Source organism: Rhea pennata, chromosome 1 (assembly GCF_028389875.1).
Source record: "Rhea pennata isolate bPtePen1 chromosome 1, bPtePen1.pri, whole genome shotgun sequence".
NCBI lineage: Eukaryota > Metazoa > Chordata > Aves > Rheiformes > Rheidae > Rhea > Rhea pennata.
In genome coordinates, this window is record NC_084663.1 from 62,194,195 (window position 1) to 62,214,587 (window position 20,393).

At 45.0% G+C, this 20,393-nt stretch overlaps 1 protein-coding gene across 1 annotated transcript in view; it reads right to left on the bottom strand.

The window, feature by feature from the left end:
- TBXAS1 (thromboxane A synthase 1) overlaps positions 1-20,393 on the bottom strand; it is a 229,124-nt gene that overhangs the window by 9,272 nt on the left and 199,459 nt on the right. The window contains exon 10 of the mRNA XM_062589583.1: positions 426-514. Within this exon, the coding sequence (XP_062445567.1) occupies positions 426-514 (89 nt within the window). The remainder of the gene's footprint in view (positions 1-425; positions 515-20,393) is intronic.

Sequence of the window (20,393 nt, forward strand, 5' to 3'; positions counted from 1 at the left end):
CAAGATCAGGGCCTTAATGAACAGCATGGGTAGCTCTTCCACCAGACAACAAGCTAGGGCAATTGTTTGCTCCGTACCCCTAAAGTCTGAGGTGCAACGAAGAAGGAACATCTGCCTTTCTAAGGCCAGTTGTGCTATGGAAAGGCTCGATCCTGTGACCTTTGGGGATGTGAAGAACAGTGAGGATGTGCTGTCTTGGGTGGTCAGTTGTAACAAAAAAAAAAAAAAAAAAAGAAAAGAAAAATTTGCTTTAGAAATATCATATTAGCCAGTTTTTGTTCACTAGCCGCATTATAAATTACAAATGCACGAACAGTATTGATGTTGGCACGGAGACCAAGGGCGTATTGGTTTCCCAACAGCAGATTTCCATTTTATGTATCTAGTGATCTGCTATGCAGAATCAGAAGGGGAAAAATAGATACCTGAATGCAGGTGGATACATGCGCAATGTCTCTTCAATCACCATGTCCAGATAAGGGAGTCCTTCTATGGTTTGATAGTCAGGGATGATCTGAAAAGGTAGGAAGAAAGAAATGGTTACATTTTCTCACATTTAAGTGCCAAGTTCTTCACAGATTAGCTTTTAAATCATCTACTTTTTACTGAGTAATTCTTCTGTAGAACTCGATGTCTCATCTAAAACAGTATATGATAGAATTATACAAAAATGTAGGCAGTAATTAAATATGTGTACAACATTCCTTTCATCATCAAAACACTTTGGTGCGCAGCCCAGCTGAAGATACAATAATAAATCAGCTTGCTAGCAAGTATTAAAAACAGGGCATTAAAAAGCACAATAACGGCTACAACAGCGATATTATATTATCTACGCACTGAAATCCACCCAGACCCTCTCGACCCTTGATCCTCCTGAAGATAGGAGTATGGCAAACCACGGGCACTTTATTCCCATGAAATAAGCCTTTCAATTATTTCTGTTGATGTTGAGCAAACCCTTTGCCCTTTCCCAGATACGGAAATAAAGTGATGGGGAAGTGCTGGCTCAGGGAGGTCTGCGGAAGGAGGGAGGGTGACAGCACTGGGGGAGAGCAGCACCTGACCAGGGACAGCCCTCGGTGGCAAATTGCTCCCTGCTGGGATAAAAGGGTGGTCGGGTCGGCTGAAATAAGCCTGGAGGACTGCAAGAGGGCCAGGGAGAGAAGCCTTTCTCTTCCCCTGACCGTCCCCTGTGCATCCCGCTGGTTAGTTTTGCCTGGCCGACAAAGCCTGAGCTCGCACGTACCCTACGGGGCCCCTGACAGTTACGAGTGGGCTCCAAAATGACCGTAGCTGAGATGAGTTTGGCCTCCAACAGGCAGCAAAGGGGCAGCGAGGGAGACAAAACCCAGAGGAACAAGCAGCAGCGGGGACGCACAACTCTGCGCACGTGCCCAGAGCCTTTCTCCCGTTACCGTCCTTGGAAAATGGACGTTTTTCACTGCTCTCAGCAGAGGGCAGCCAAAGTACATCTAATAACTTCCCCAGGAAAGCAGAGTTTGTTTTAAATTAGAGCATCTCCTAAAAGACTGACACAGAGTAAATTGGAGAAAAGCACAGACGTCAGACTAGACTAAACCTTTTATGAAGATTTGGGGCCCCTGCCATTCACAAAGCGGAGTGGATTCTATCCCTCCTTTATTTACTACAGCACTTTTCATGTATAATGCATATTTTATTGAATTTTCATGCAAAAACATATGGTACATACTGAAAATACTAAGCAGAGAACAACTCCAGATGGCATGCAGAAAAGGCATACAATAGAATGAGGATACCTTGCTGGATTAGGCTATCCCACTTATTCAGAACTAAGCCACCATGCACCATTTCACATTAACTGATCTTTTCTAGAAGGAAATAGATACATTCTATTATCCCCATTTTTTGGCTCAGGAGAGAAAAGCAAAAACAAAGCAAGTAATCTGCACATGCTGAGCAGAAGCAGTGTGCCTGCTCCTCTCTTCGAGGCAAAGATACAGCTCAGCTTGTCAATATACCAAGTGTTTTGTCGGTGTATATTGTACCTTACCAACAGACGAAGTTTAGAAGACCATGCTGGCAGCCTTCCAACGCTGTTTTTGCGTTGCAGGAGCACCTACCAGCTCGAGCCTTTGGCTTAGGTCAGTGGTTTTCAAACAAAGGACTCGGAGACTAAAAATGCAAATGGCAGCAACGTCAGGAGAACCGTGGCTGAAGGCTAGGAGCTGTGCTCCACTAACCGAAACTGTTAAGACCAAAGACAGGAAGAAACAACTTTTATCCTGGTTTTTTAGAAAGGGACCCAAGGTTCAGAGGCTGCCCGCCCTACCCAGCATTGCACAGGAAATCAGTAGCAGAGGCTGGAAAAGAAGCACGGTCTGACTCAAATTTCAGGCCTTTCAATGCAAAACCAGCTTTCTCTGGGACTGCATTGGTGCTCCATGCCTTAATGCAAACTCATGATGCACTGTGTATTAATATTTTTGCTAATTTTGCACATCTCCTTCAGAACTTTCCCCTGTGCTTTTTTTATACTGCTCTTCTGCATTTCTTTGAATCACGGGTCACCACCTCAGACCTGTCCCTGCGCTCCTGGGATGGGCTGGCGAAGAAGAAGTCAGGCTCAGAGTGAATGAGTGCTGGAGCCAAGATTACACTGTGAGGTGTCTGATTCCCTGAGCCATGCTCACGCCACTGGGCCTTCCTGTCTCTCTCATAATCCTTCTACTTACTATTGGAGTCAATAATTAAGATAATTATATGGTAACCGGATATAATAAATAGCCACTAAATCAAATCCTACATCAACAAATAATCTAACACTAAATTATGGGAGCTTTGATTTGCTCCTTCAAATAGCTTCTATACCTTCAGGGGATTAGCAGTTTAGAAAACAAAACAAAGGTGCAAAACCAGCTGATTTTCCTTGGACGAAAATTACTTTTGCTTACATAAAGAAAAAGAGGTCAGCTGAATGGCAGCACAGTGAACTCTGCTCAGTCATGGGCACGACAGACACATCAGTCATTTCCTACATCTGATGCAAGTTAATTATTGGCACTTCACGCTTTTAACATCAAAGTGGCTGGATCCAATTTAGTAGTTGTTTGCAAGGTCTGACCCAGGGCTGCGTAAAGCACACACTAGCCAAGTATCTCTGTTCAGGAAAGACAGTTTGCTGCTGCTTTTTTTTTCTTTTCAAAGAAAACATTTTCCATTTGTTTTTCCACTCCCTCTCTTCAAAATATTCCTTTAGCCAAGCACATTTCAAAGGCGCTCAAATGTGCTGTCTCCCTAAATATCCCTATTATATCTCTGAAATTTTGGCAGGTATGCTGGGATGGGGAGTGTTGTTGTGCAAAGATGCCACTTTAAGCCCCTGCAAAAAACGTTTGTACCTTGGCTCTACTCAGAGTTGGGTGTATTTTCATTTAGAAAGATTCCTTTCTGTAACAGGTAGACATGTGGGGGAACACATGAGGCACCACAGTGTATGTAATAAAACATATCATAACTTTGCAACCACTCCTTTGCACAGCAGTTTCTTTTACACTTTGTGCAACCTTTTAATATTTTTTTTTCTTGTTAACGTGGAAGCAAAATGGCCATGCAGCCTCTCGTGGCATTTCTCCATGTGCGTATTTGCCCAGCTGGCCTTCCAAGACACGGTGGCACACCTCTCACCTGCCCAGACCACGCAACTGCTGCTGGGGCCCGGAGACTGCCTGATTTGCTAGATACATACAAACACGCTACCTTGCTGCGTTGGGTCAAGGCCTAAATCCCTACTGCAAGCTGGGCTTCACTCTGGCTTAGCCACAAACTTTTCTCTATGACTGTCAGCAAATCCCATGCCTCAAGTCCTTAGAAAAAGAGGGGAAATAAAACCTTCACCCCACAGCATGCCCTGAGGTGAAACACCAGCAGCGATTATAACAGTGCCTACACACTACAAGGATGATGCACGTTTTAACCCTCCAGTAAAATCCACAAGAGAAAACAGCGTATTTTGGGAACCAAAGCCCCAAGAGCCCTTCCTCGCAGGTCACCTGCAGCTGGAGCTCCAACGTCCGCTGTGCATCCTCAGAGAGGTCCAGGTGCGCAGAGTACGCTGTGAGATCTGCAATGCAGCCAGGAATTGCCATCAGATCTGCCTTGGCTTTTCAGGATTGGCATTAGATTTCTCTAAGCAGGCAAACCCGTATTTTGCCACCCTTCCCAGTTAACTTCTAACTCCTCAACAAACACTAAGGGAATCCAAGTGCCAGCAGGAGAGGTCTGGCCAATCTTTCTGCTGGAGTTTGAGATGTTACTGTTCCCAGTTGCTTGTTCCTTTTGCTGGCCGTGGCTACCATCTCTGCAGCCAAGTCAGCAGAAGGGAACATACGCCTGCACCTAAGTTGCTTCCATAGAGCGTCCAGTACGAGCCCATCTTTAGCGGTAGTTTAAGACAAGATACGAACTTTTCTCCGAAGTAGCTGTTGAGTGCGGCACAGATCCTCTTCTACCACCTCTGTTTTGGGAACAGTAGTCCAAGCACACATCAGTAAATAAAAGATTTCCACTTATCCTATTGGTCATGGTCTGGTGGTGCCCAGCAGCCAGGAATGAAAAAAAAATCAGAGCGAATTTTATGTAACTGACAGAGTGTGACGCGCACCTGAAATCGATTTGGAAGCAGCACAGGCTGCAGAGGCCACGTTCCTCCTAACTGCTGCTGCTGAGTCATGGGCTGTGACTGTGCCGGCTGCGCTTTCCGAGAAGCTGCAATCCAAATCAAATGCCTCACGGGCAGGCTTGACGGTGACAAAGTCCATGTTGGGGAGATGAGGCGCAGACCAGCTGAAGCACAGATGTAGATCCCTGAATAACCTGTGCAGGCATAGCTACCCTGCCCAGCTCAGTTGTCCCCCAAATGCAGACTTAAGATAGCAACAGGATAGGAGGAGGTGAGAAAACAAGCCAGTATTATCCCTGGTGACTGTTCCCAATCCGTCATCTCCTCTCGCACCCTAAATTGCCAAAAAAGCTACTTGTCCACTGAAGCCAGCATCACAAGAGGTCAACAATGTTTCTTGATCAACTGGATCAAAAGCTGCTGATAGATCAAATCTACCTGTTTTTTTGACCTTTTTTTGGTCACATCTAGGAACTGCTAGTCCCCTCACTAAACTACAGCCTACGTGCCATGCAGAAATACAAGAACACTATGTCAAGTAAGAGTAGCCCTGTAACAACCTTTCTGACAACCATACCGAGAAAAGAAAGGCTAAAGACAGGATGGCACTCAAAATGTAGATTAATGAAAAAAGAGGTGAGGAGATTAGATAGAAACCTACCTGTAAGTTACTTAAAGAAAGCTCGCCTCAAATTTTAGTACTTCCACAATAACATGCTTGAATACCTGCAAAGCACCAAAAGAAAACCTCTCTACAAGGTCAATTTGGACCAAGCTCTAAAAAAATATTCAAGGCAGTCATCACACAACAGTGATTGGAATACCCCTCTTTCTGCCCCACAGCTGCCAAGTGGGGTGTCTTCCTGAAGAATGGCACCAGGCAGAACACCTGGGAAAACGGGACCCTGCAGCACCTGAGTCTCCCTGGTCTTAGGGCAGGTCAGGGCAGAGTATGTTGCTTGAGAACCTTGAAGCATACAGAAGAGCGTATCTAAAATTAGCATCTGTCCCTTGGCCTCATTTCCAGTGCCAGAGAGGACTAAGGATAAAGAACAATATATTCAGTTCTCAAATACAGAACTGAGAACGAGGTGCAGGATGGAAAAATAGGACAAGTCTCATTTTCAGATTAAGATGAAAGCTGCCTAGCATCTCTCCTCTTGAACCCTTACAGCTCACCTTGGTGGTTCTAACACCTCACAAGCAGCTTTGTGCCTTCTCACCACAGAAATGAATGTTAAAGCAAGCCCCCATCTACTCAGTTCTCTCTTTTTAGACCCTAATTTCCCAGCAGCTAGCAAATGCTACCCAAAACACGTATGCCTAAGCTTTGCCTTTATTTGCTTGTTCCACACAGGTTAGCGGTCACATTTCTCATCTGCTTGGGTTGCCACTCACATGCCAACACAGCACTTGGGCTCTCCTCTCCACCTTTGGCGGACACGGGGCATTGAAGGCTTGTTGGGGTTGGGAATGTTACTTTGCTATTGGAGGCGCTGCTGGAGCTGCCACCAGCTCTTAAACTCCTACAGCGCTCTGTGTATCAGCTGTCTCATCGAACATCTCCTGGCTGCCTAGAGACTGTGCGTGCCAAATAGAGACATAGTATTAAAGCTTTTCATCCAAATCACCTGCACACCTCTCCAACTTCTCCACCCTTTGCATGCTCCTCTCCGAGGCTTTCCTTGCTCCCCTCTCATGGCTGGTCCATCACCAGCCAAGTTGCTGAGCACAGGCAGAGGTGGGCACTGATTTGGCAAGCCATGTTCAGCAGCAGTGAGACAGGCTGGCACACCAGGTATACACTGCTATCCATATTGTGAGCAGACCTTGCAGCCAAACTCAGCTGCCTTGGTGCAAATCCACTCGGCTCCCTGGGGCTGCAGCAGTGTAAAGAAATGAAAATGTGGCTTTAAGTACGCACCCCATACTGTTGAGGAAAGAGCCAGAAAGCATAAGGTTACAGCTATGTCGACTCTCTTTAATGTCACTGTGCTTTTTGAATCAAAGACTTAGCTCCTGACAGAAGACAGACCTGAGTTACCTCCAGTAGCTTTGTGTTGCTAAAACAAGGTCTTCGTAGCATCACTGTTCATCAAGGAAACTTCTGCGAGATAAAAATATTTCCTGAAACTGAACAGTGCCCCAAAACCAAACACATAAACACAACTCTGTAACCAAAACAGTCAGGAATTCACTTCCACCTACATCACTACCAACACATGGTGATCAGCAAGAACAGAATGACTACCATCAGGTAGAAGATCTGAAAAAAAAAAGCAGAAAAAGAGGAGAAAATCATTTAAAAAATCCTTCACGAGACAAGCTACAAACTAAAAGAGCAGAGGGGAAAATCTCTGTGTCAATCTTGGTTTCGTAAAATTGTGAGCTTCGTCTAATCCCAGACTCCTGTGCCAAGAGAAGTGCTGCCCTTACGTTGAAAACAAATAAATAACTGGGAACAAGCAACGGTGTCTGGAGCTCTCTGTTGTCATGAAGGACGGGAAGGGCCTGTAACACACAAATACAGACTGGACTTTTATTTTTTGTTTTAACTCAGATTTGGTAGGGAAAAAGCGCTCCCAAAAAGGTTCCCTACCTGCATGCTACGACTGCCAAATTCCAGCTATTTGTGAACGTGATATAATCTGTAGCTGCTCCACTGGAGTGGGCTAGGCTCACCAGAAGTACAGAGATTCCCCATTTCTCACCTCCTGAAGAAATACTTGGCCCTCCGGTTCTCTTCCTCTGCTTGTCTTGGCCCACTGAGATTCACAAGTTTCCCTCTCTGCACTGGTCTGACACGATCAAAAATTTCTTCTTGGGTGGCAGAAAATCTGTATGGTGAAGCATCCCAGTGGGAGGGAGGCAAAAAGGAAATTAAACAGGAGAAAGGAGTGCCAGAGGCCCAACAGGCTGAGAAAGAGAATTATAAAACTGGGGTAGGTCTGTCCGAAGGGTATGTCACCAGTCCAAAGCACATTAAGCACTGAAGTTTGTGCAAGACTTAATCCTTCCTGCTACAGAAGTGTCCCTTGGTGGTTGCTGCAGATCTACAGGAATAAAGAGGAGGGATTTTTCCCCTCTCAACAGACATTCATGGTATCACATAAGAGCCAGATGATTTAATCATTCCTGCTCCAGCTGCTATTTTCTGTATGGAGGTGACAGTGTTTTAAATTAGGGCCTTGCATATAAAAGGCCTGTGTGTTTAGTTTAATAAAATGTTCATTTCCTCACGTTACGTTTATACTAAAAGGCATCAGCATGAGTTTTCACACTGCAAATAGAGGCTATCGTATGGGCTATGCGCCGAGGTCCTCATCAGTCGTTCTTCATCTCTACGGCTTTGTATGCTCAGCAGCCTTACGGACTGTGAGATGATGCAGCCCCAGGCATGAAGTTTGGGGAAATATGCCCTAGAGAGCACAGTCTAACCTATGTGGAGAGCAGAGTTTTACACAAAATAAATTACTTTGGTAATTCGCTCTTCTGCAGATACTTAAATATGGGCTTGAGCCAGTCACTGCTTAAGTCACTGGCTTCAGCAGTTGCTGGATCAGACCTTTTCTGAATTAGTAAACAGGCAAACGTTCTCAGCAAAGAAACTGCAAGATTCTCCCATCGCTCACTGTAATTATTATTTGCTTTGACAAGGGCAGGTCAGTTTTGATACCATTCAACATTTACGTAGTGCCTGATGCCTTGAAAACATTTTATGTACATTAAGTGCAGTACAACAATAATAATAAAACTTTGCCTTTTCACAGCTGCTTTTCCCCTGAGGCTCATGAAGCGTTTAGTAAACATTAATTAGTTGGTCATCTTCCAAAGGCACGTGTGAGGTGCTCCTGGTAAACAGCCCCTCCATGTGCACGAGGGGCCAGCAGAGGTGCTGAAGACTGAGGCCAACACTTTCTAACCTTGGAGTCTAGCACCCGCCAACTCCAGCCTGTGTAAGTAGCCTGATTTTTTTTTCAACCTCAACATAATGATGCCTGTGAGTAAGCAGGAAAGTACTGCTCTGAATGCTTAGACTTAAAATGACCAAAAAAGAAAGGAATCTGTTGCATGGCATTTAAATACATCTGAAACAAAAAGGAGCTTTGTTTGTTTTTAGCTGCCAATATCGTAATTCAGGGCCCAGTCTGTCCATGAGAAACTGATGATACTAAAAGTATAGAAAATAAAATTTTTCAGTGTCAAAGCTCCGGTTTTCCTTGCTCCCACCTAATGCAGGTAACAGCTTAGTCCTTCTCCTCTCATTTTCCCCATAGCAAAGGATCAGAAAATTATTTCTCCTCTTTAGCTCTAATATATAGTTTTAAAATCGGGGACAAACTGTGTGGAACCCGTGAGCAGAAGAGCACTGTTACATCCACTCTGAATGGCCACTCCTTACCTTCGCTTTCCTTTTCCTTCCTTTTTCTTCCTATCTAGAAAAGCACTGGCGAAAACTGACCGAGTTTCCTAAATGAGACCAGTTCTGTCTCACTCCTGCTTCTTAGCTCTTATCTCAACTGGCAACACAACTTTTGCCATGTCCAGTGCTAGGTCCAAGCTTTAGCATATGTCTGCTCTACAAAATGCAAGGAAATGCCTTTTCCTGTTGAAAACTCTCACATTTTAACTGAAAACATGAAAAACTGAAGAAAAAAAAAAGAAGCAGAGGGGTGGTGGAATCTGGGGAATCTGTCTAATACTACTCAGTGTCTTTTCTTCTTCTCCTGCCTCAGGAAAGTGCTGACTGCCACAAGTACAACAAAGCAATTTGCAATTTATATGGGAAAAATTTGATTGTACGTAACATGGTTTTTGTGTCTCCTTCCTCCAGCACACACGGAAACTCTCTTAAAGAACTAGATACCAATCCAAAACCTATTGCCCCGAGCCCTCTGGGGAGCTGGCTGTGAGCACTGGTGTGCTATGACCACGGCTACCACGACACTGTCCTATGACAAACCCCTCTAGACATTCAGATAAAGTTGCCTACCAAGAATCAAAGCCAGCATCTATTGGAGGGTTTCTTGCCTTTTTCCCCTTGCTGTCTCTCTTCACCATCTGGGATTACAGAAATTTCCCCAAGCCTGTTCATGCTTAGATTTAGTGAAGCCATCGTGGTGTCATGTTCTGGCGCAGTTTTGGGTCTTTGATTTCCTCTACCCTTTGTAGAGCAGCATGGCATGGCTGTCCATCTGTTTATGATTTACTTTACACAATGACTTGGTCCTGATTACACTGATAAACACAGTAGGTTATTTGAGGGCCAACTGGATCTCTGTAATGACACTCAAACTGTACCCAAACCATGGGAACATTTCCAATCAAAAAAAAGGCTAGTGAGAAATGACCTGTAGGCCTCCCCCAAGAAAGCTCTCCTCTCTTTAATCTCAGGAAGTAAAAGAAAAGGTCTAATTTTTTATCTGGAATTTTGCTGCAATTATCATCGTCTAACTGATCCATGAAAAGAGCAGAGAGGCAAGAAGAGAAACCAAGACCTGTGTCTTTCCAAAGTTGAAAAGTGCATATAGGAAAAAAACCTGAAAGGAGGCCACATCTCACGGTCTCCTTTAGCACAAAAAGGAATCACACAGTCAGTGGAACTGTGCTGATTTGCACCAGCTAAAGACTGAGCCTAGGAAATACAGCTTTTGAGGAGAACCAAGCACTGTTACCGGGAAGAAGCCCTCTGAGTGCACAGAATCACTGGCCCTCATGAACACATGGGGCCGAGTTAAAAAGACAACACAAAAGGCTGCAGGATGAAATCACAGGATCAGCAGTGAGAAAACACAGAATTCATTTGTCATCTAAACAAGGTCATTTCTAACGCACTTTAGGATGAGAGAAGGCACCACGAGGAAGGCAAATAGAAAGCATTGCTCACAATTTCTTCTGCTTTATGAATAAGCTGCTTTGGCCTTTATTTATTTATTACCTCACAGTCCCACAACAGTGCTGGTGCAAAGACTGAGCTGCTGCTCACTCTCTCCTCCTACTCAGCAATGCTTTTGCTTCTTGAACCTGACCCTTTCCTGCCTCAGTCCCCGGCCATCTCACTCCTTTCTCTCTCCACCTTTTCAAGAAGAGCCCCAATTTTGAGATACCCCACACTTCACCTCTGTGCTGTCCTTTCATCTGTGGTCACACTGCTTTAAGACCCCGCATTTTATCTCTTTGCCTTCTTTTTTGAAGCTCTGTCTTGCACCAAGTCTCAAAAGCCCAAGGGAGAGGACAGAGGCCTGAGAGCACCCAGCCAACACAGCAGGACCCACTGGGCTTTGAACCAGTGCAGGAATGGAGCTCACTGGATCCCAGATGCTGCTGAGACACAAAGGTGGCACCCACAAAGTGCTGCTTTTGTTGCACCAGTCTGCAGCATGAAAGAGCACTTTGAAAGCTAGAAAAGTGCATAAGCCATAGCTGTCTGCAGGGGGTTCACTAGCAATTTTGCCCATATGAAATACCTAATAAAATACCGTATCCTTTGCCCTCCTTAGCATGAGTTGTGGCACAAAGATCTATGGATACCTATAGATGGACTAATTTGGAGGGAGTGATTTGCTGCGAGTATAAAGATGGAGCACAGCTGCAGGTTTTTCCCTGAAAAGACCCTGTCACACACACAAGAGCAGCTAGGCATACTCAGAGTATTACCAACCCTGATCACTCAGATATTGTGAGCTAGGCCCCAATACACTTCGAAACTGGCTGGAAAACACATGAGATTTACAACAAATAATAATATTTTGAACTTCATTTGCCTTCTGGCTTTTGAACTAGGATTCATGTTTCCAAATCTCATCTTTTCAGCTACGAAGGTTAGAAACCTTTTTGCCTTTTTTTTGCCCCCCCCCCCCGGCTTTTTTTTTTTTTTTTTTTAATGAAAGATGAGTTGCTGGTTATACACTTGCCTTCAGTGCCTCACGATTTGAGAGAATACAAAACAAATACCCAGGGACTCGCAGTGCGATCGCAGGACGCTGGTAGTATTCCATTTACAGAGCACCCTGGGCCATCCCTGGCCGCCCCTTGGCCATCTGCTGCTAGCACTCAGCAAAGCTCACGCAGACCTTTTAAAACGTGTACGAGACCAGGAACTTCATGCGAATGAACATCGCCCAAGCACAAGTCAATCCCCGCTGCACGCTGCCCCTCAGATCGCAGATGGTTTTGTAGCACACGTTTCGGGATGGGGGGGAGGGAGGATGCTGCGAAAGGGTCCTCAGGGACCAAGCATCCAACCTCCCCTGAAAATGCCAGACTCGGTACCTTGGCAAAGCCTGACACAGAACCACACTGAAACAAAGTAATTGGTGGGAAACTGTGCTGAGGCTATATATAGCATTTTGTTTCTGCTGGGTACTGAGGCAGGGTTGGGGGGGAGAAAGGGAAGGGAGGAAGTGAGGGGGAGGGAGAGAGAAAAAAAACAGAAATTTTGGTTGCTATCACACACAGATCCACTTTTCTATGGCTGACGCCCAGACAGCTGTGTGACTGTAAGTGAAGAAATTTAATTAAAAGTCAGAAATGAAAATCGACAAGAAAAAGGGGAGAAAAAACAGGACCTCATGCTTCCCCCACCTAGGCTGGTATATAAATAGAGACTATCTGGCAGATGAAGGGTGCTTGTTATTTCTCCGACTTCTCCGTGTGTAGAGAAACCTACCATTTCTTCTAGTGAACAAGGAGGATATTCACAAAGCCAGTGGCACGCTGATGCTATTGAAAATTTGCTGCTCTATTTAAATGACATCATATAACACCTTGGCACTCCCAATTATGTAATACCTGTGGTGCTCCAAGAAAATCTCTCTATATATGTATATGTACACACATATATATATATTTATAAGGGAATTTGGAAGGATAAGATTTTGGAAAGGAGGGTACCTGGGATCATATGCAGCCTAAGTATTACCTCTTGTAGGAAAGGCATTGGACAAAGATGGCAAATGGATGCGATTCCCCTTTTCCACCTCTTGCACGCTCAGGCCAGCCTCGTGTCAGTGTAACTCAGGGCAACCTCAGGGTTTCTCCTGCCTTAGTTCCCAAGGCACTTCTGATGCAGGTGGTCTCAAGAGTCAAAGCATCTTGCACTTTTGTGCCCGCTGCTTTTCCCAACACATTCTCCTTCCATACCTTTCACATTATGGTGCACTAAAAAAGATTGGTCTTAGTACTTCTGGCCCCTCTTCAGGTGTGCACGCCTGTGTGTTTTCTGTAACACATTCACCAATTTGAAATGGTACAGAAGCCCAACTCAGACCTTTACGTTTCTTAAGATTCAAAGTGTTGGTGCTGCAAAGTCTCAAAATCCATCCCTAGACCTACTTATCTAGGTCAGGATGTAAGAAGACATTTTTGTGTTCTGCGTCGCCGCTTCTGCTCCTCAGCACTACCCTGGTCGGGAGCTGAAGAGCCCAGGAACGCTGTGGCTCCTGGGTTTCCAGGGGACTTGGTAGAAACCCCTCTTTTGTGTCCCTTATAATGGAGGCTTGTCTCCTCTCTGCCACAAGAGGCACTTCAGCCAGTATATTGCAAATCCTGTGCTGACAGCAACTGTGTGTAGGTAAGCTGGGGAAGGAACCCTACCTCAGTACTGGGAGAAAAGGAAAGGGAAAGGGAAAGGGAAAGAGAAAGGAAAGGAAACAGAAAAAAGAAAAGAAAAGCAGCCTGCAAAGCCATGAACAACTTAATGGAAGACATCACTTCTCTCCAGCTGACCTCCGTGTGACATGGCGAAACGTGGCTCAGGTTCCAGGCCTGTTTCCTTTCCACGAGGGCACTGCGACACAGCTTCCCAAGCAATTTGGGAGAGATGCTCCCTCTCCTCTAGCACTTTCAAACCTTTCTCAGGAGACTTTGCATGGAAAGGGCTGGCACATGCAGATGACGGCAACCAAATCCGATCATTACAGAGTACTAACTCCACTATGTTTTTTTAAAGTCATTGGAAAGGTAAGTCTTAGCAGTTAAAATTGATATATGCAAGAAAGGTAGATCCTGAATGGACAACAAAATTGTGGACAGGCTACTGGGACAGAAACTTTACACGTTTCTTCTCCTATGAGCAAAGAAGAGAACTTACACTCATCACTAAAGCTTTGCTTTACGCTGAGCAATTGCTGGGGGAAAAAGCTGTAATGCGTGCAACATGCACCCATGCACACCAAACAGCGAAGACAAAGCAACCCAATTCATTTCCTGCACATGCATGAAAAAAATTATTGTAATTGGGGGTTTCAGGGACCTGCTTCAAGGTTTATTTCGCCATCACGCCCTTTGGGTGCAAGCAGCAGTCGGGGCGAGTGCGGCTCCTTGTGGCTCCACAGGCTTCTGCCCTCCCAACATGCAAAGAGGGGACAGCAAGGGGAAAATGCTGCCACTGCTGCAGCACCTTTGGAGGAGGACCCGTCCTCACTGCCTCCCTCATCCTGTGCTCCCCAAAAACCTGAGAGGAGCTGCGACCTGGGGGAAATGCTGCTCCGCCAGGGGCTCCAGCCCGGGCAGTGCTTTCCTCCTGGATTATTATTAATATTATTATTTCTGTGCTGCATTTCTTATTTCATTAAGGGGAGTTACTACTCAAGGGATCCGGTGCTCCTTCACGGGGCCGGCACGCTTGCTGCTTGCTCCAGCTGAAGGAGGGCTCCACGGCGCCCTTGGCTCAGCAGGAAACGGGAAGGATACGGGCTCTTCGGCCAGCTCGGCACGGTCTTGCTAACGGTTAAGTAGCTGAAGGACACGAAACCAGAGAGCGCTGAGATTTGGCACGAGGGCCTCTCTCTGCGACTACCTGGGTTTGCTGGCGAAAGGCAGCGGAAGAGAATCAACCGAACCGAGTAAGAGCCACAGCTGCCACCACACTGCTGTTCTCCCCATTCAGCCCGTACACCAAGCCCACCGGGAAGGCGGCATTTCCTGCCTCTCCTGCTGACAGTTCAGTATTAGGGCACAAGCGCAGGTCACTGTCCCTGGCGATATGGTAAACAAAGATAAGAGCTGAAAGCCCTGGAATATTTTTTTAACCCTGGATAATTTGCTCGGAATAAATTCCATTGTGGAGAGATTTATTGTTTACTTAGGGCTCCGCTGACGAGCTCCTCAGGAATGCGATCTCCTCCCCACGCGCCGGACACGGAGCGGGCGCGCGTCCCCGCTGCAGGCACCAGCCAGTCCTGCTTTGCCCCTCTGCCCCACGGGCAGCGAGCACAAGCGAACCTGCCGGAGGAACGTAGCCCCTGCTGTTCGCCCCGAGCTAGCTGCTATCCCGGGCTAGGAACTTAAACAGATGTCTTCAACGGGCAGCCGTTCCCCTAAAACGGTTTTGCCAAAATACTCGCAAAAAACACATTGCTTTCCTTTTCTGCTCACGAAATGTCTGCAGCAGAGTAGCACATGAGTGAAAAATAGCAGCTGAGTTTCTGACACTCTTCCTAAAAGATCGGTCTTCCCCATCCCCATGGATAAAAACTCCCCACTTTCCCTTCACACTGCATCTCCCCAAATCCATACATACAAACCCTCTGTTAAGCAGAGCATGCGAGGAAGATACCACTGCCATCAGAAGAGGCTGTCTTGTATTTTCCCTGTAATGGCTCAGCAGCTGAAAGCAGAGCACGAGTTTAAGCATTTGCTGATTTGAGGCTTACAGCGTGGGACTAGAACGTGGAGCTGTGGGTTCAGTCGCAGTGGTGCCGTGGGTGTTGCTGCCTCCCAACCAGCTGCTTAATCCCGCCACGCTTTCCCTCCCCACTTGGGAAAACAACAGTAAAACCTCTCCGGCACGTTGCCTGGGACCTCTCTGAAATACTCACTTGGAAGACCTCTCCTGGCAGTAGTGGACATAACTGCAAAACCAACCGGACTTGATTTAGGCAAACTGCCTCCCACAATTGCGTTGAGTCAGGACAGGAGGAGCGGCAAGGGATTTTCATGGCTTTGTGGTACACATCTGACCTTCTCCACCTTTTCACAACAATCTCGTGCTTCTGGATTTCAACAGAGGGACGGTGAGGAAATCTCTTGTCAGGGCACAAGAAGGTTTGTTGCAATGCACTTCCTAAAATTGTACTTTCTGGGGACATCCTAGGATTGCCAGAGATGGATTAACTATGGCCTTGGGCTGCACTATAAAGTGGATTGTGAATCTAAAGTGTTTCTGTTTCCTTTCCTGAAAGAGCTATAAGCTTAGATGTTGCTGAAGTTTCCCACAGTGTTCTTGGAGATAGTTTCTGAAACCTGATCTCTCCACAGCCCTGATTACTGTTCTAATTGGACCAGTTTCTCTTTATTTCTCCGAGCAATTAAGAACTCTCTTTGGCTCTCACAGCCCTGAAACACCCACAGGACAGGTCCATATTCCTCTTATAGGTTTTCCAGATTACCTCTACTCCCACTTACTGAGTGCCAATTACTCTATTGATTGCATTAGGCTTGTATTTGATGGCTGCTCTTTTTCAGCTGTTCTTATAACCGCTTTCTGAGCAGGTCGCTTGCCAGATAATCTGGCAACACAAAAAATAAAAGTGAGTTCTACTATCTGTTCCAAACAAAGTTTTTCCAGGACCATTCAAAGATGCCAAAATTGCGGAGTCATCTCTTACAAAGATCAGTACACTCTGTATCAGTGTGCCATCCAACTTGTGATATCTCATGACCTGAGGTCAGTTAGAGTTTATTAATATAAGCAGTGGTCAATGTTGCAGATTTGTCATTGCATTGAGGCTAGTTGACCAACAAACAGGACAGAAGTTGAATGGTTGTGGAGCCTGAAGAATGAAGTAATAAAGTTAAGCCATTCCTCCACATCATAGTTCATCCATGGAATAGGAGAGATATGCCTGCCTGTATTTGTGTAACATATAGCATATTTCTATTGATCTACTATTTGATGATATGCTAGAATGCTATGTACTGACATGCTTGAATGATACTGGCACCAAGGTTTACTTTTGCTAGTGGAGGTAAATTCAAGCATAGACTATAAAGAAAAGGCTAGATGGCATACCTATTCAGGAAAACCCAAGTCAGCATAAGTGCAGTTTAATTGGCTCCTTCCACCGGACCTATCTATCCCAATATCAGTGAGCTAAAGAAACAATATTAGCAGAAGGACACTTTTGCCAGGGAACTGCATCTATGCTAAGACACATCTCAATGCACATAAGCAATAAATCAAATCAGTCATAAATGAGCTTTGATGGAACAACCACTCTCTACATCTAACCTGGGTGAAGGTGAGGCCCATAAATACACCGGCCAATTTCCCTTCCTGATACGCATATGGAGCATGTACTATGCATACTAATGCTCTAGCTAAGGGCCTTAGGAACTATCAAGGGGTATAGCTCCACTAAAGTGTACTCATTGGCATGGATCAACACTGAATCATATGGCCATGGTTCGTGTGCAGTTCCTCAAAGGAGGTTTCTTTTTAAAAAGGCAGCAAGGTCCCAGAAACAAAGCTATAGTCTTCAGTGCAACATCTAAAAACCCAGTAAATGGAACAGTAGAATTTCTTCAACCAACATGAGTCAATGTCTCATCTATACGTACGAGAGAAAAGGAATCAATCCCCTTTTCAACTGTGGTGACAGAAAGGAGCCACACAGCACATCCCACAACGACAGACTCGTCTAATTTGGCTAATACACTATTTTTGAACTTGTGCAAGTATATCAGATGAACAACCTCCATAATTTAAATGCAAAAACTATAATATAAAGACATTATATCAAACTAAAGATGCTTGCAGAGGGAAAAAAGACATTATGCTGATAGAAGCAGTTTTATACTTGCATACTTCCTTGCATGCTAGGAAGTTGCATAGTGTTAACCACATTGATTTCACATTAATATAGCTATCAGCTATAGCTATAAGATGTGGATAGATATGTATAGCTATAGACACATGTACACATACCCACACCCTGTTTCACCAAGCAGGTGGAAATTTGGAAATTTGTTACACCAAAATTTGCTATTCTTTTCTGTAAGAAGAACCATTTGAATAGTCTGTAACTTAGGAAGGATGACTGTAATTTATATACATTATTTTTCAATCAAGGTCTAAGTTAAAAACAAGACAAAAAAAAGGCTAGATTAAAAAAGCACCCATCCACACAGTATTGAATAAAGTTTTCAATCACAAGCCACTCCAGAAATATGCAAGAACATCCTACATTAAATCACATACTCACACAAACACATACGCATGTACGCATGCGCACACAAAGGGAGACTAACAGTTATTTATGTTTCCTACTTCTAGAGACAGGAAACCTCCCTTTGCATCTGCTTTTTTCTCACTATGAAGAATAATTTTAATTACAGCTAGTTGGCAGGAAGCCAATTTTGATTTTTTTTAATGACATCTGTCTAAGCATTTTTAAACTTCCTGCTCAGTGTAACTTCCTTCATTTTACAGACCAACACCCAATTACAGCAAAAAAAAAAAAGGGAGTAGCAAATGATTTATTCATTTTTCATGTTAACTCTTATCAGGTATATCAAGTAGTTCATTGTTCTGAGAACTGATGGTACAGAAAGCAGATTTACAGGAGGAATTTTGGACTCAAGCAGTATGGGAAAAGAAAAAAAATTATATATGTGGGGGAAAAAAATGTAACTTAACCCTAAAACAACTAAAGAGTTCCTGTTGTGCAGACTGATTTTCCTAGGTTCAGCTAGGCTTTTTTTCCATTAAAAAAAAAAAAAAAAAAATCAAGGTTTGAGAATAGGCCAAAAGTCAGGGCAACATACTTAAAAACAAGAACATTAGGAGTCACACACAGCGGAGCCAGTCTAGCCATCATCTGTGCTGGCTTCACTCTGGGTAAATTGCTGCTGGAGCAATGAAGTTACTCTGGACTTAATCAGTGCTGCAGAGGCAGAACCTGGCCTGCAAGTCTGCATCCCAGGCTGGCATTGCCCCCATTTCAGTCAGACAACAGGGGCAATAACGAGGAACCCCAGGGCTCCTCTAGTGAAACCGACCACAGCAAAACTAAGCACTTAATTTTTAGATGCTTACTGTTAAACATGCCTTTCCCTCCTCTTCAGTTTAGTCTGCACTCGGTTTTGGCTTGCAAGGCCACGTAGTGTAGCTTGCTGTTTTCCTCCTACATGAAGAGTGTGGCTAGGTTGGAGGTGAAAAAGAGAAGCAAGAACTCTGCAAAAGAAGTAAAAATAAGTAATACAGGAAGGAGAGAGTCAGGAGAGAAAACCAGTGAGCAGAATAACGAGTCAAGCGGGAGGATGGGGAGAGAAGGGCAGAAGCAACAGTGGATGAGAGGGCATAAGCAGTGCTATCAAAAGCACAAACATCTGCCTTCAGCAATCACAGCCCTTCAGGCATGGCAGCCCTCCCCTGAGATTCACCAGGAGCACCACAAGCCCAGGGATGCTGTGAGCACCGGGACGACGGGACGGAGCCCGGCTGCGACAGGGGCACAGAGCAGGAGAGCCAGCACTTTACGGGTCATTCTCACCACGCATTCCCTGCGCTGGTGGAGCTCAAACCGCAGGCGTGCACCCACACCTGGCGAGCACAAGTCCCCCAGGGGTGGAATTTATAACCTACCTCAGAAACACAGCCGGTATCAGCTATAAGAATAGCTGCCTTTTGGCTGGCCCCACTGCTGGGAATCAGGTAAGCAAAATGAATTGTTACTGTTTTGACCCTGAAGCTGCGTTTTCATTCGCTGCTCCAGACAACTTAGATTTTATTCTTTTGACTTACTACATTTTCTAGAGTAGGGTAAATCATCAGCACGTTCAGGGTGCATTAACAACACAATACGAATGACCTGGGAGAGCAAAGTCTCCCTCCTGCGCTTTCTGCCTACTTGCAGAACTAACCTGCAGCCACCCTGAAAGTTCTGCAAAAGTTTCCGTGTGATTTTTAATTTCCTGACTCTGGTTGGGACCAGAGCTGTGAGTGCTAGAAGCCTCACAAGGGAAAACTGGTATTGTCAGATTGTGCCCTAATTTTTCCAGATTCAAGAGTTTCAAAGAATATCTCAGCTCTTTAACTTTGGAGGCTTCACTCTCACAAGTGGCTCACTGCCTTCTGACTTGAGTCAACACAGCTGGAAAATGGAGTAAAAATATATCTCACTGAAAACCAGATGTTGCCATTGAGCAGAGCTACTGTGTTAATAAAACACCAGCACCCCATGCTCCCCAAAACAAAATGAATAATTCTAATAGGTTTCCCAAACTGTGTTTTGTGCCAGAAAGAATGTGGGAGAAAGATATTTTAGGGCTGCAAGTAGACTGTAGAGAGGTATGGTTGTGGTGCTGGCACTGGGATTACTGCACAGTAAGAAAGATCTCTATTTTTAGGGAGGATTGGCTGTGTTTGTTATTTGGCAGGAAGTGATCAGGACCAGTGATTGCAACACTACTGCTGGACCCGTGGCACGCTGGATATGAACAACGTGTTCAAATGCATGGTTTGGCGCAGTGGTGCTCAACACAAGAGTGTTGCTGACATGCGCCCAGCATCATCTGCCACAGGGTTTAAGTGGGGTCAGGAGTTTGTGTGTACCCCGGGGGGAACACAATATTCCCTAAATGATACTCGTGTTGTAACTGTAAAATAAAACTTCTCAGCACTGTCAGCAATGAGGCAAAGATTTCAGAGCAGTTCTGCTTAAAAAATAACAGAGTATGCTTTGCATACCCCTAACTGAAGGTATTTTTTCCCTGTACACATCAACCA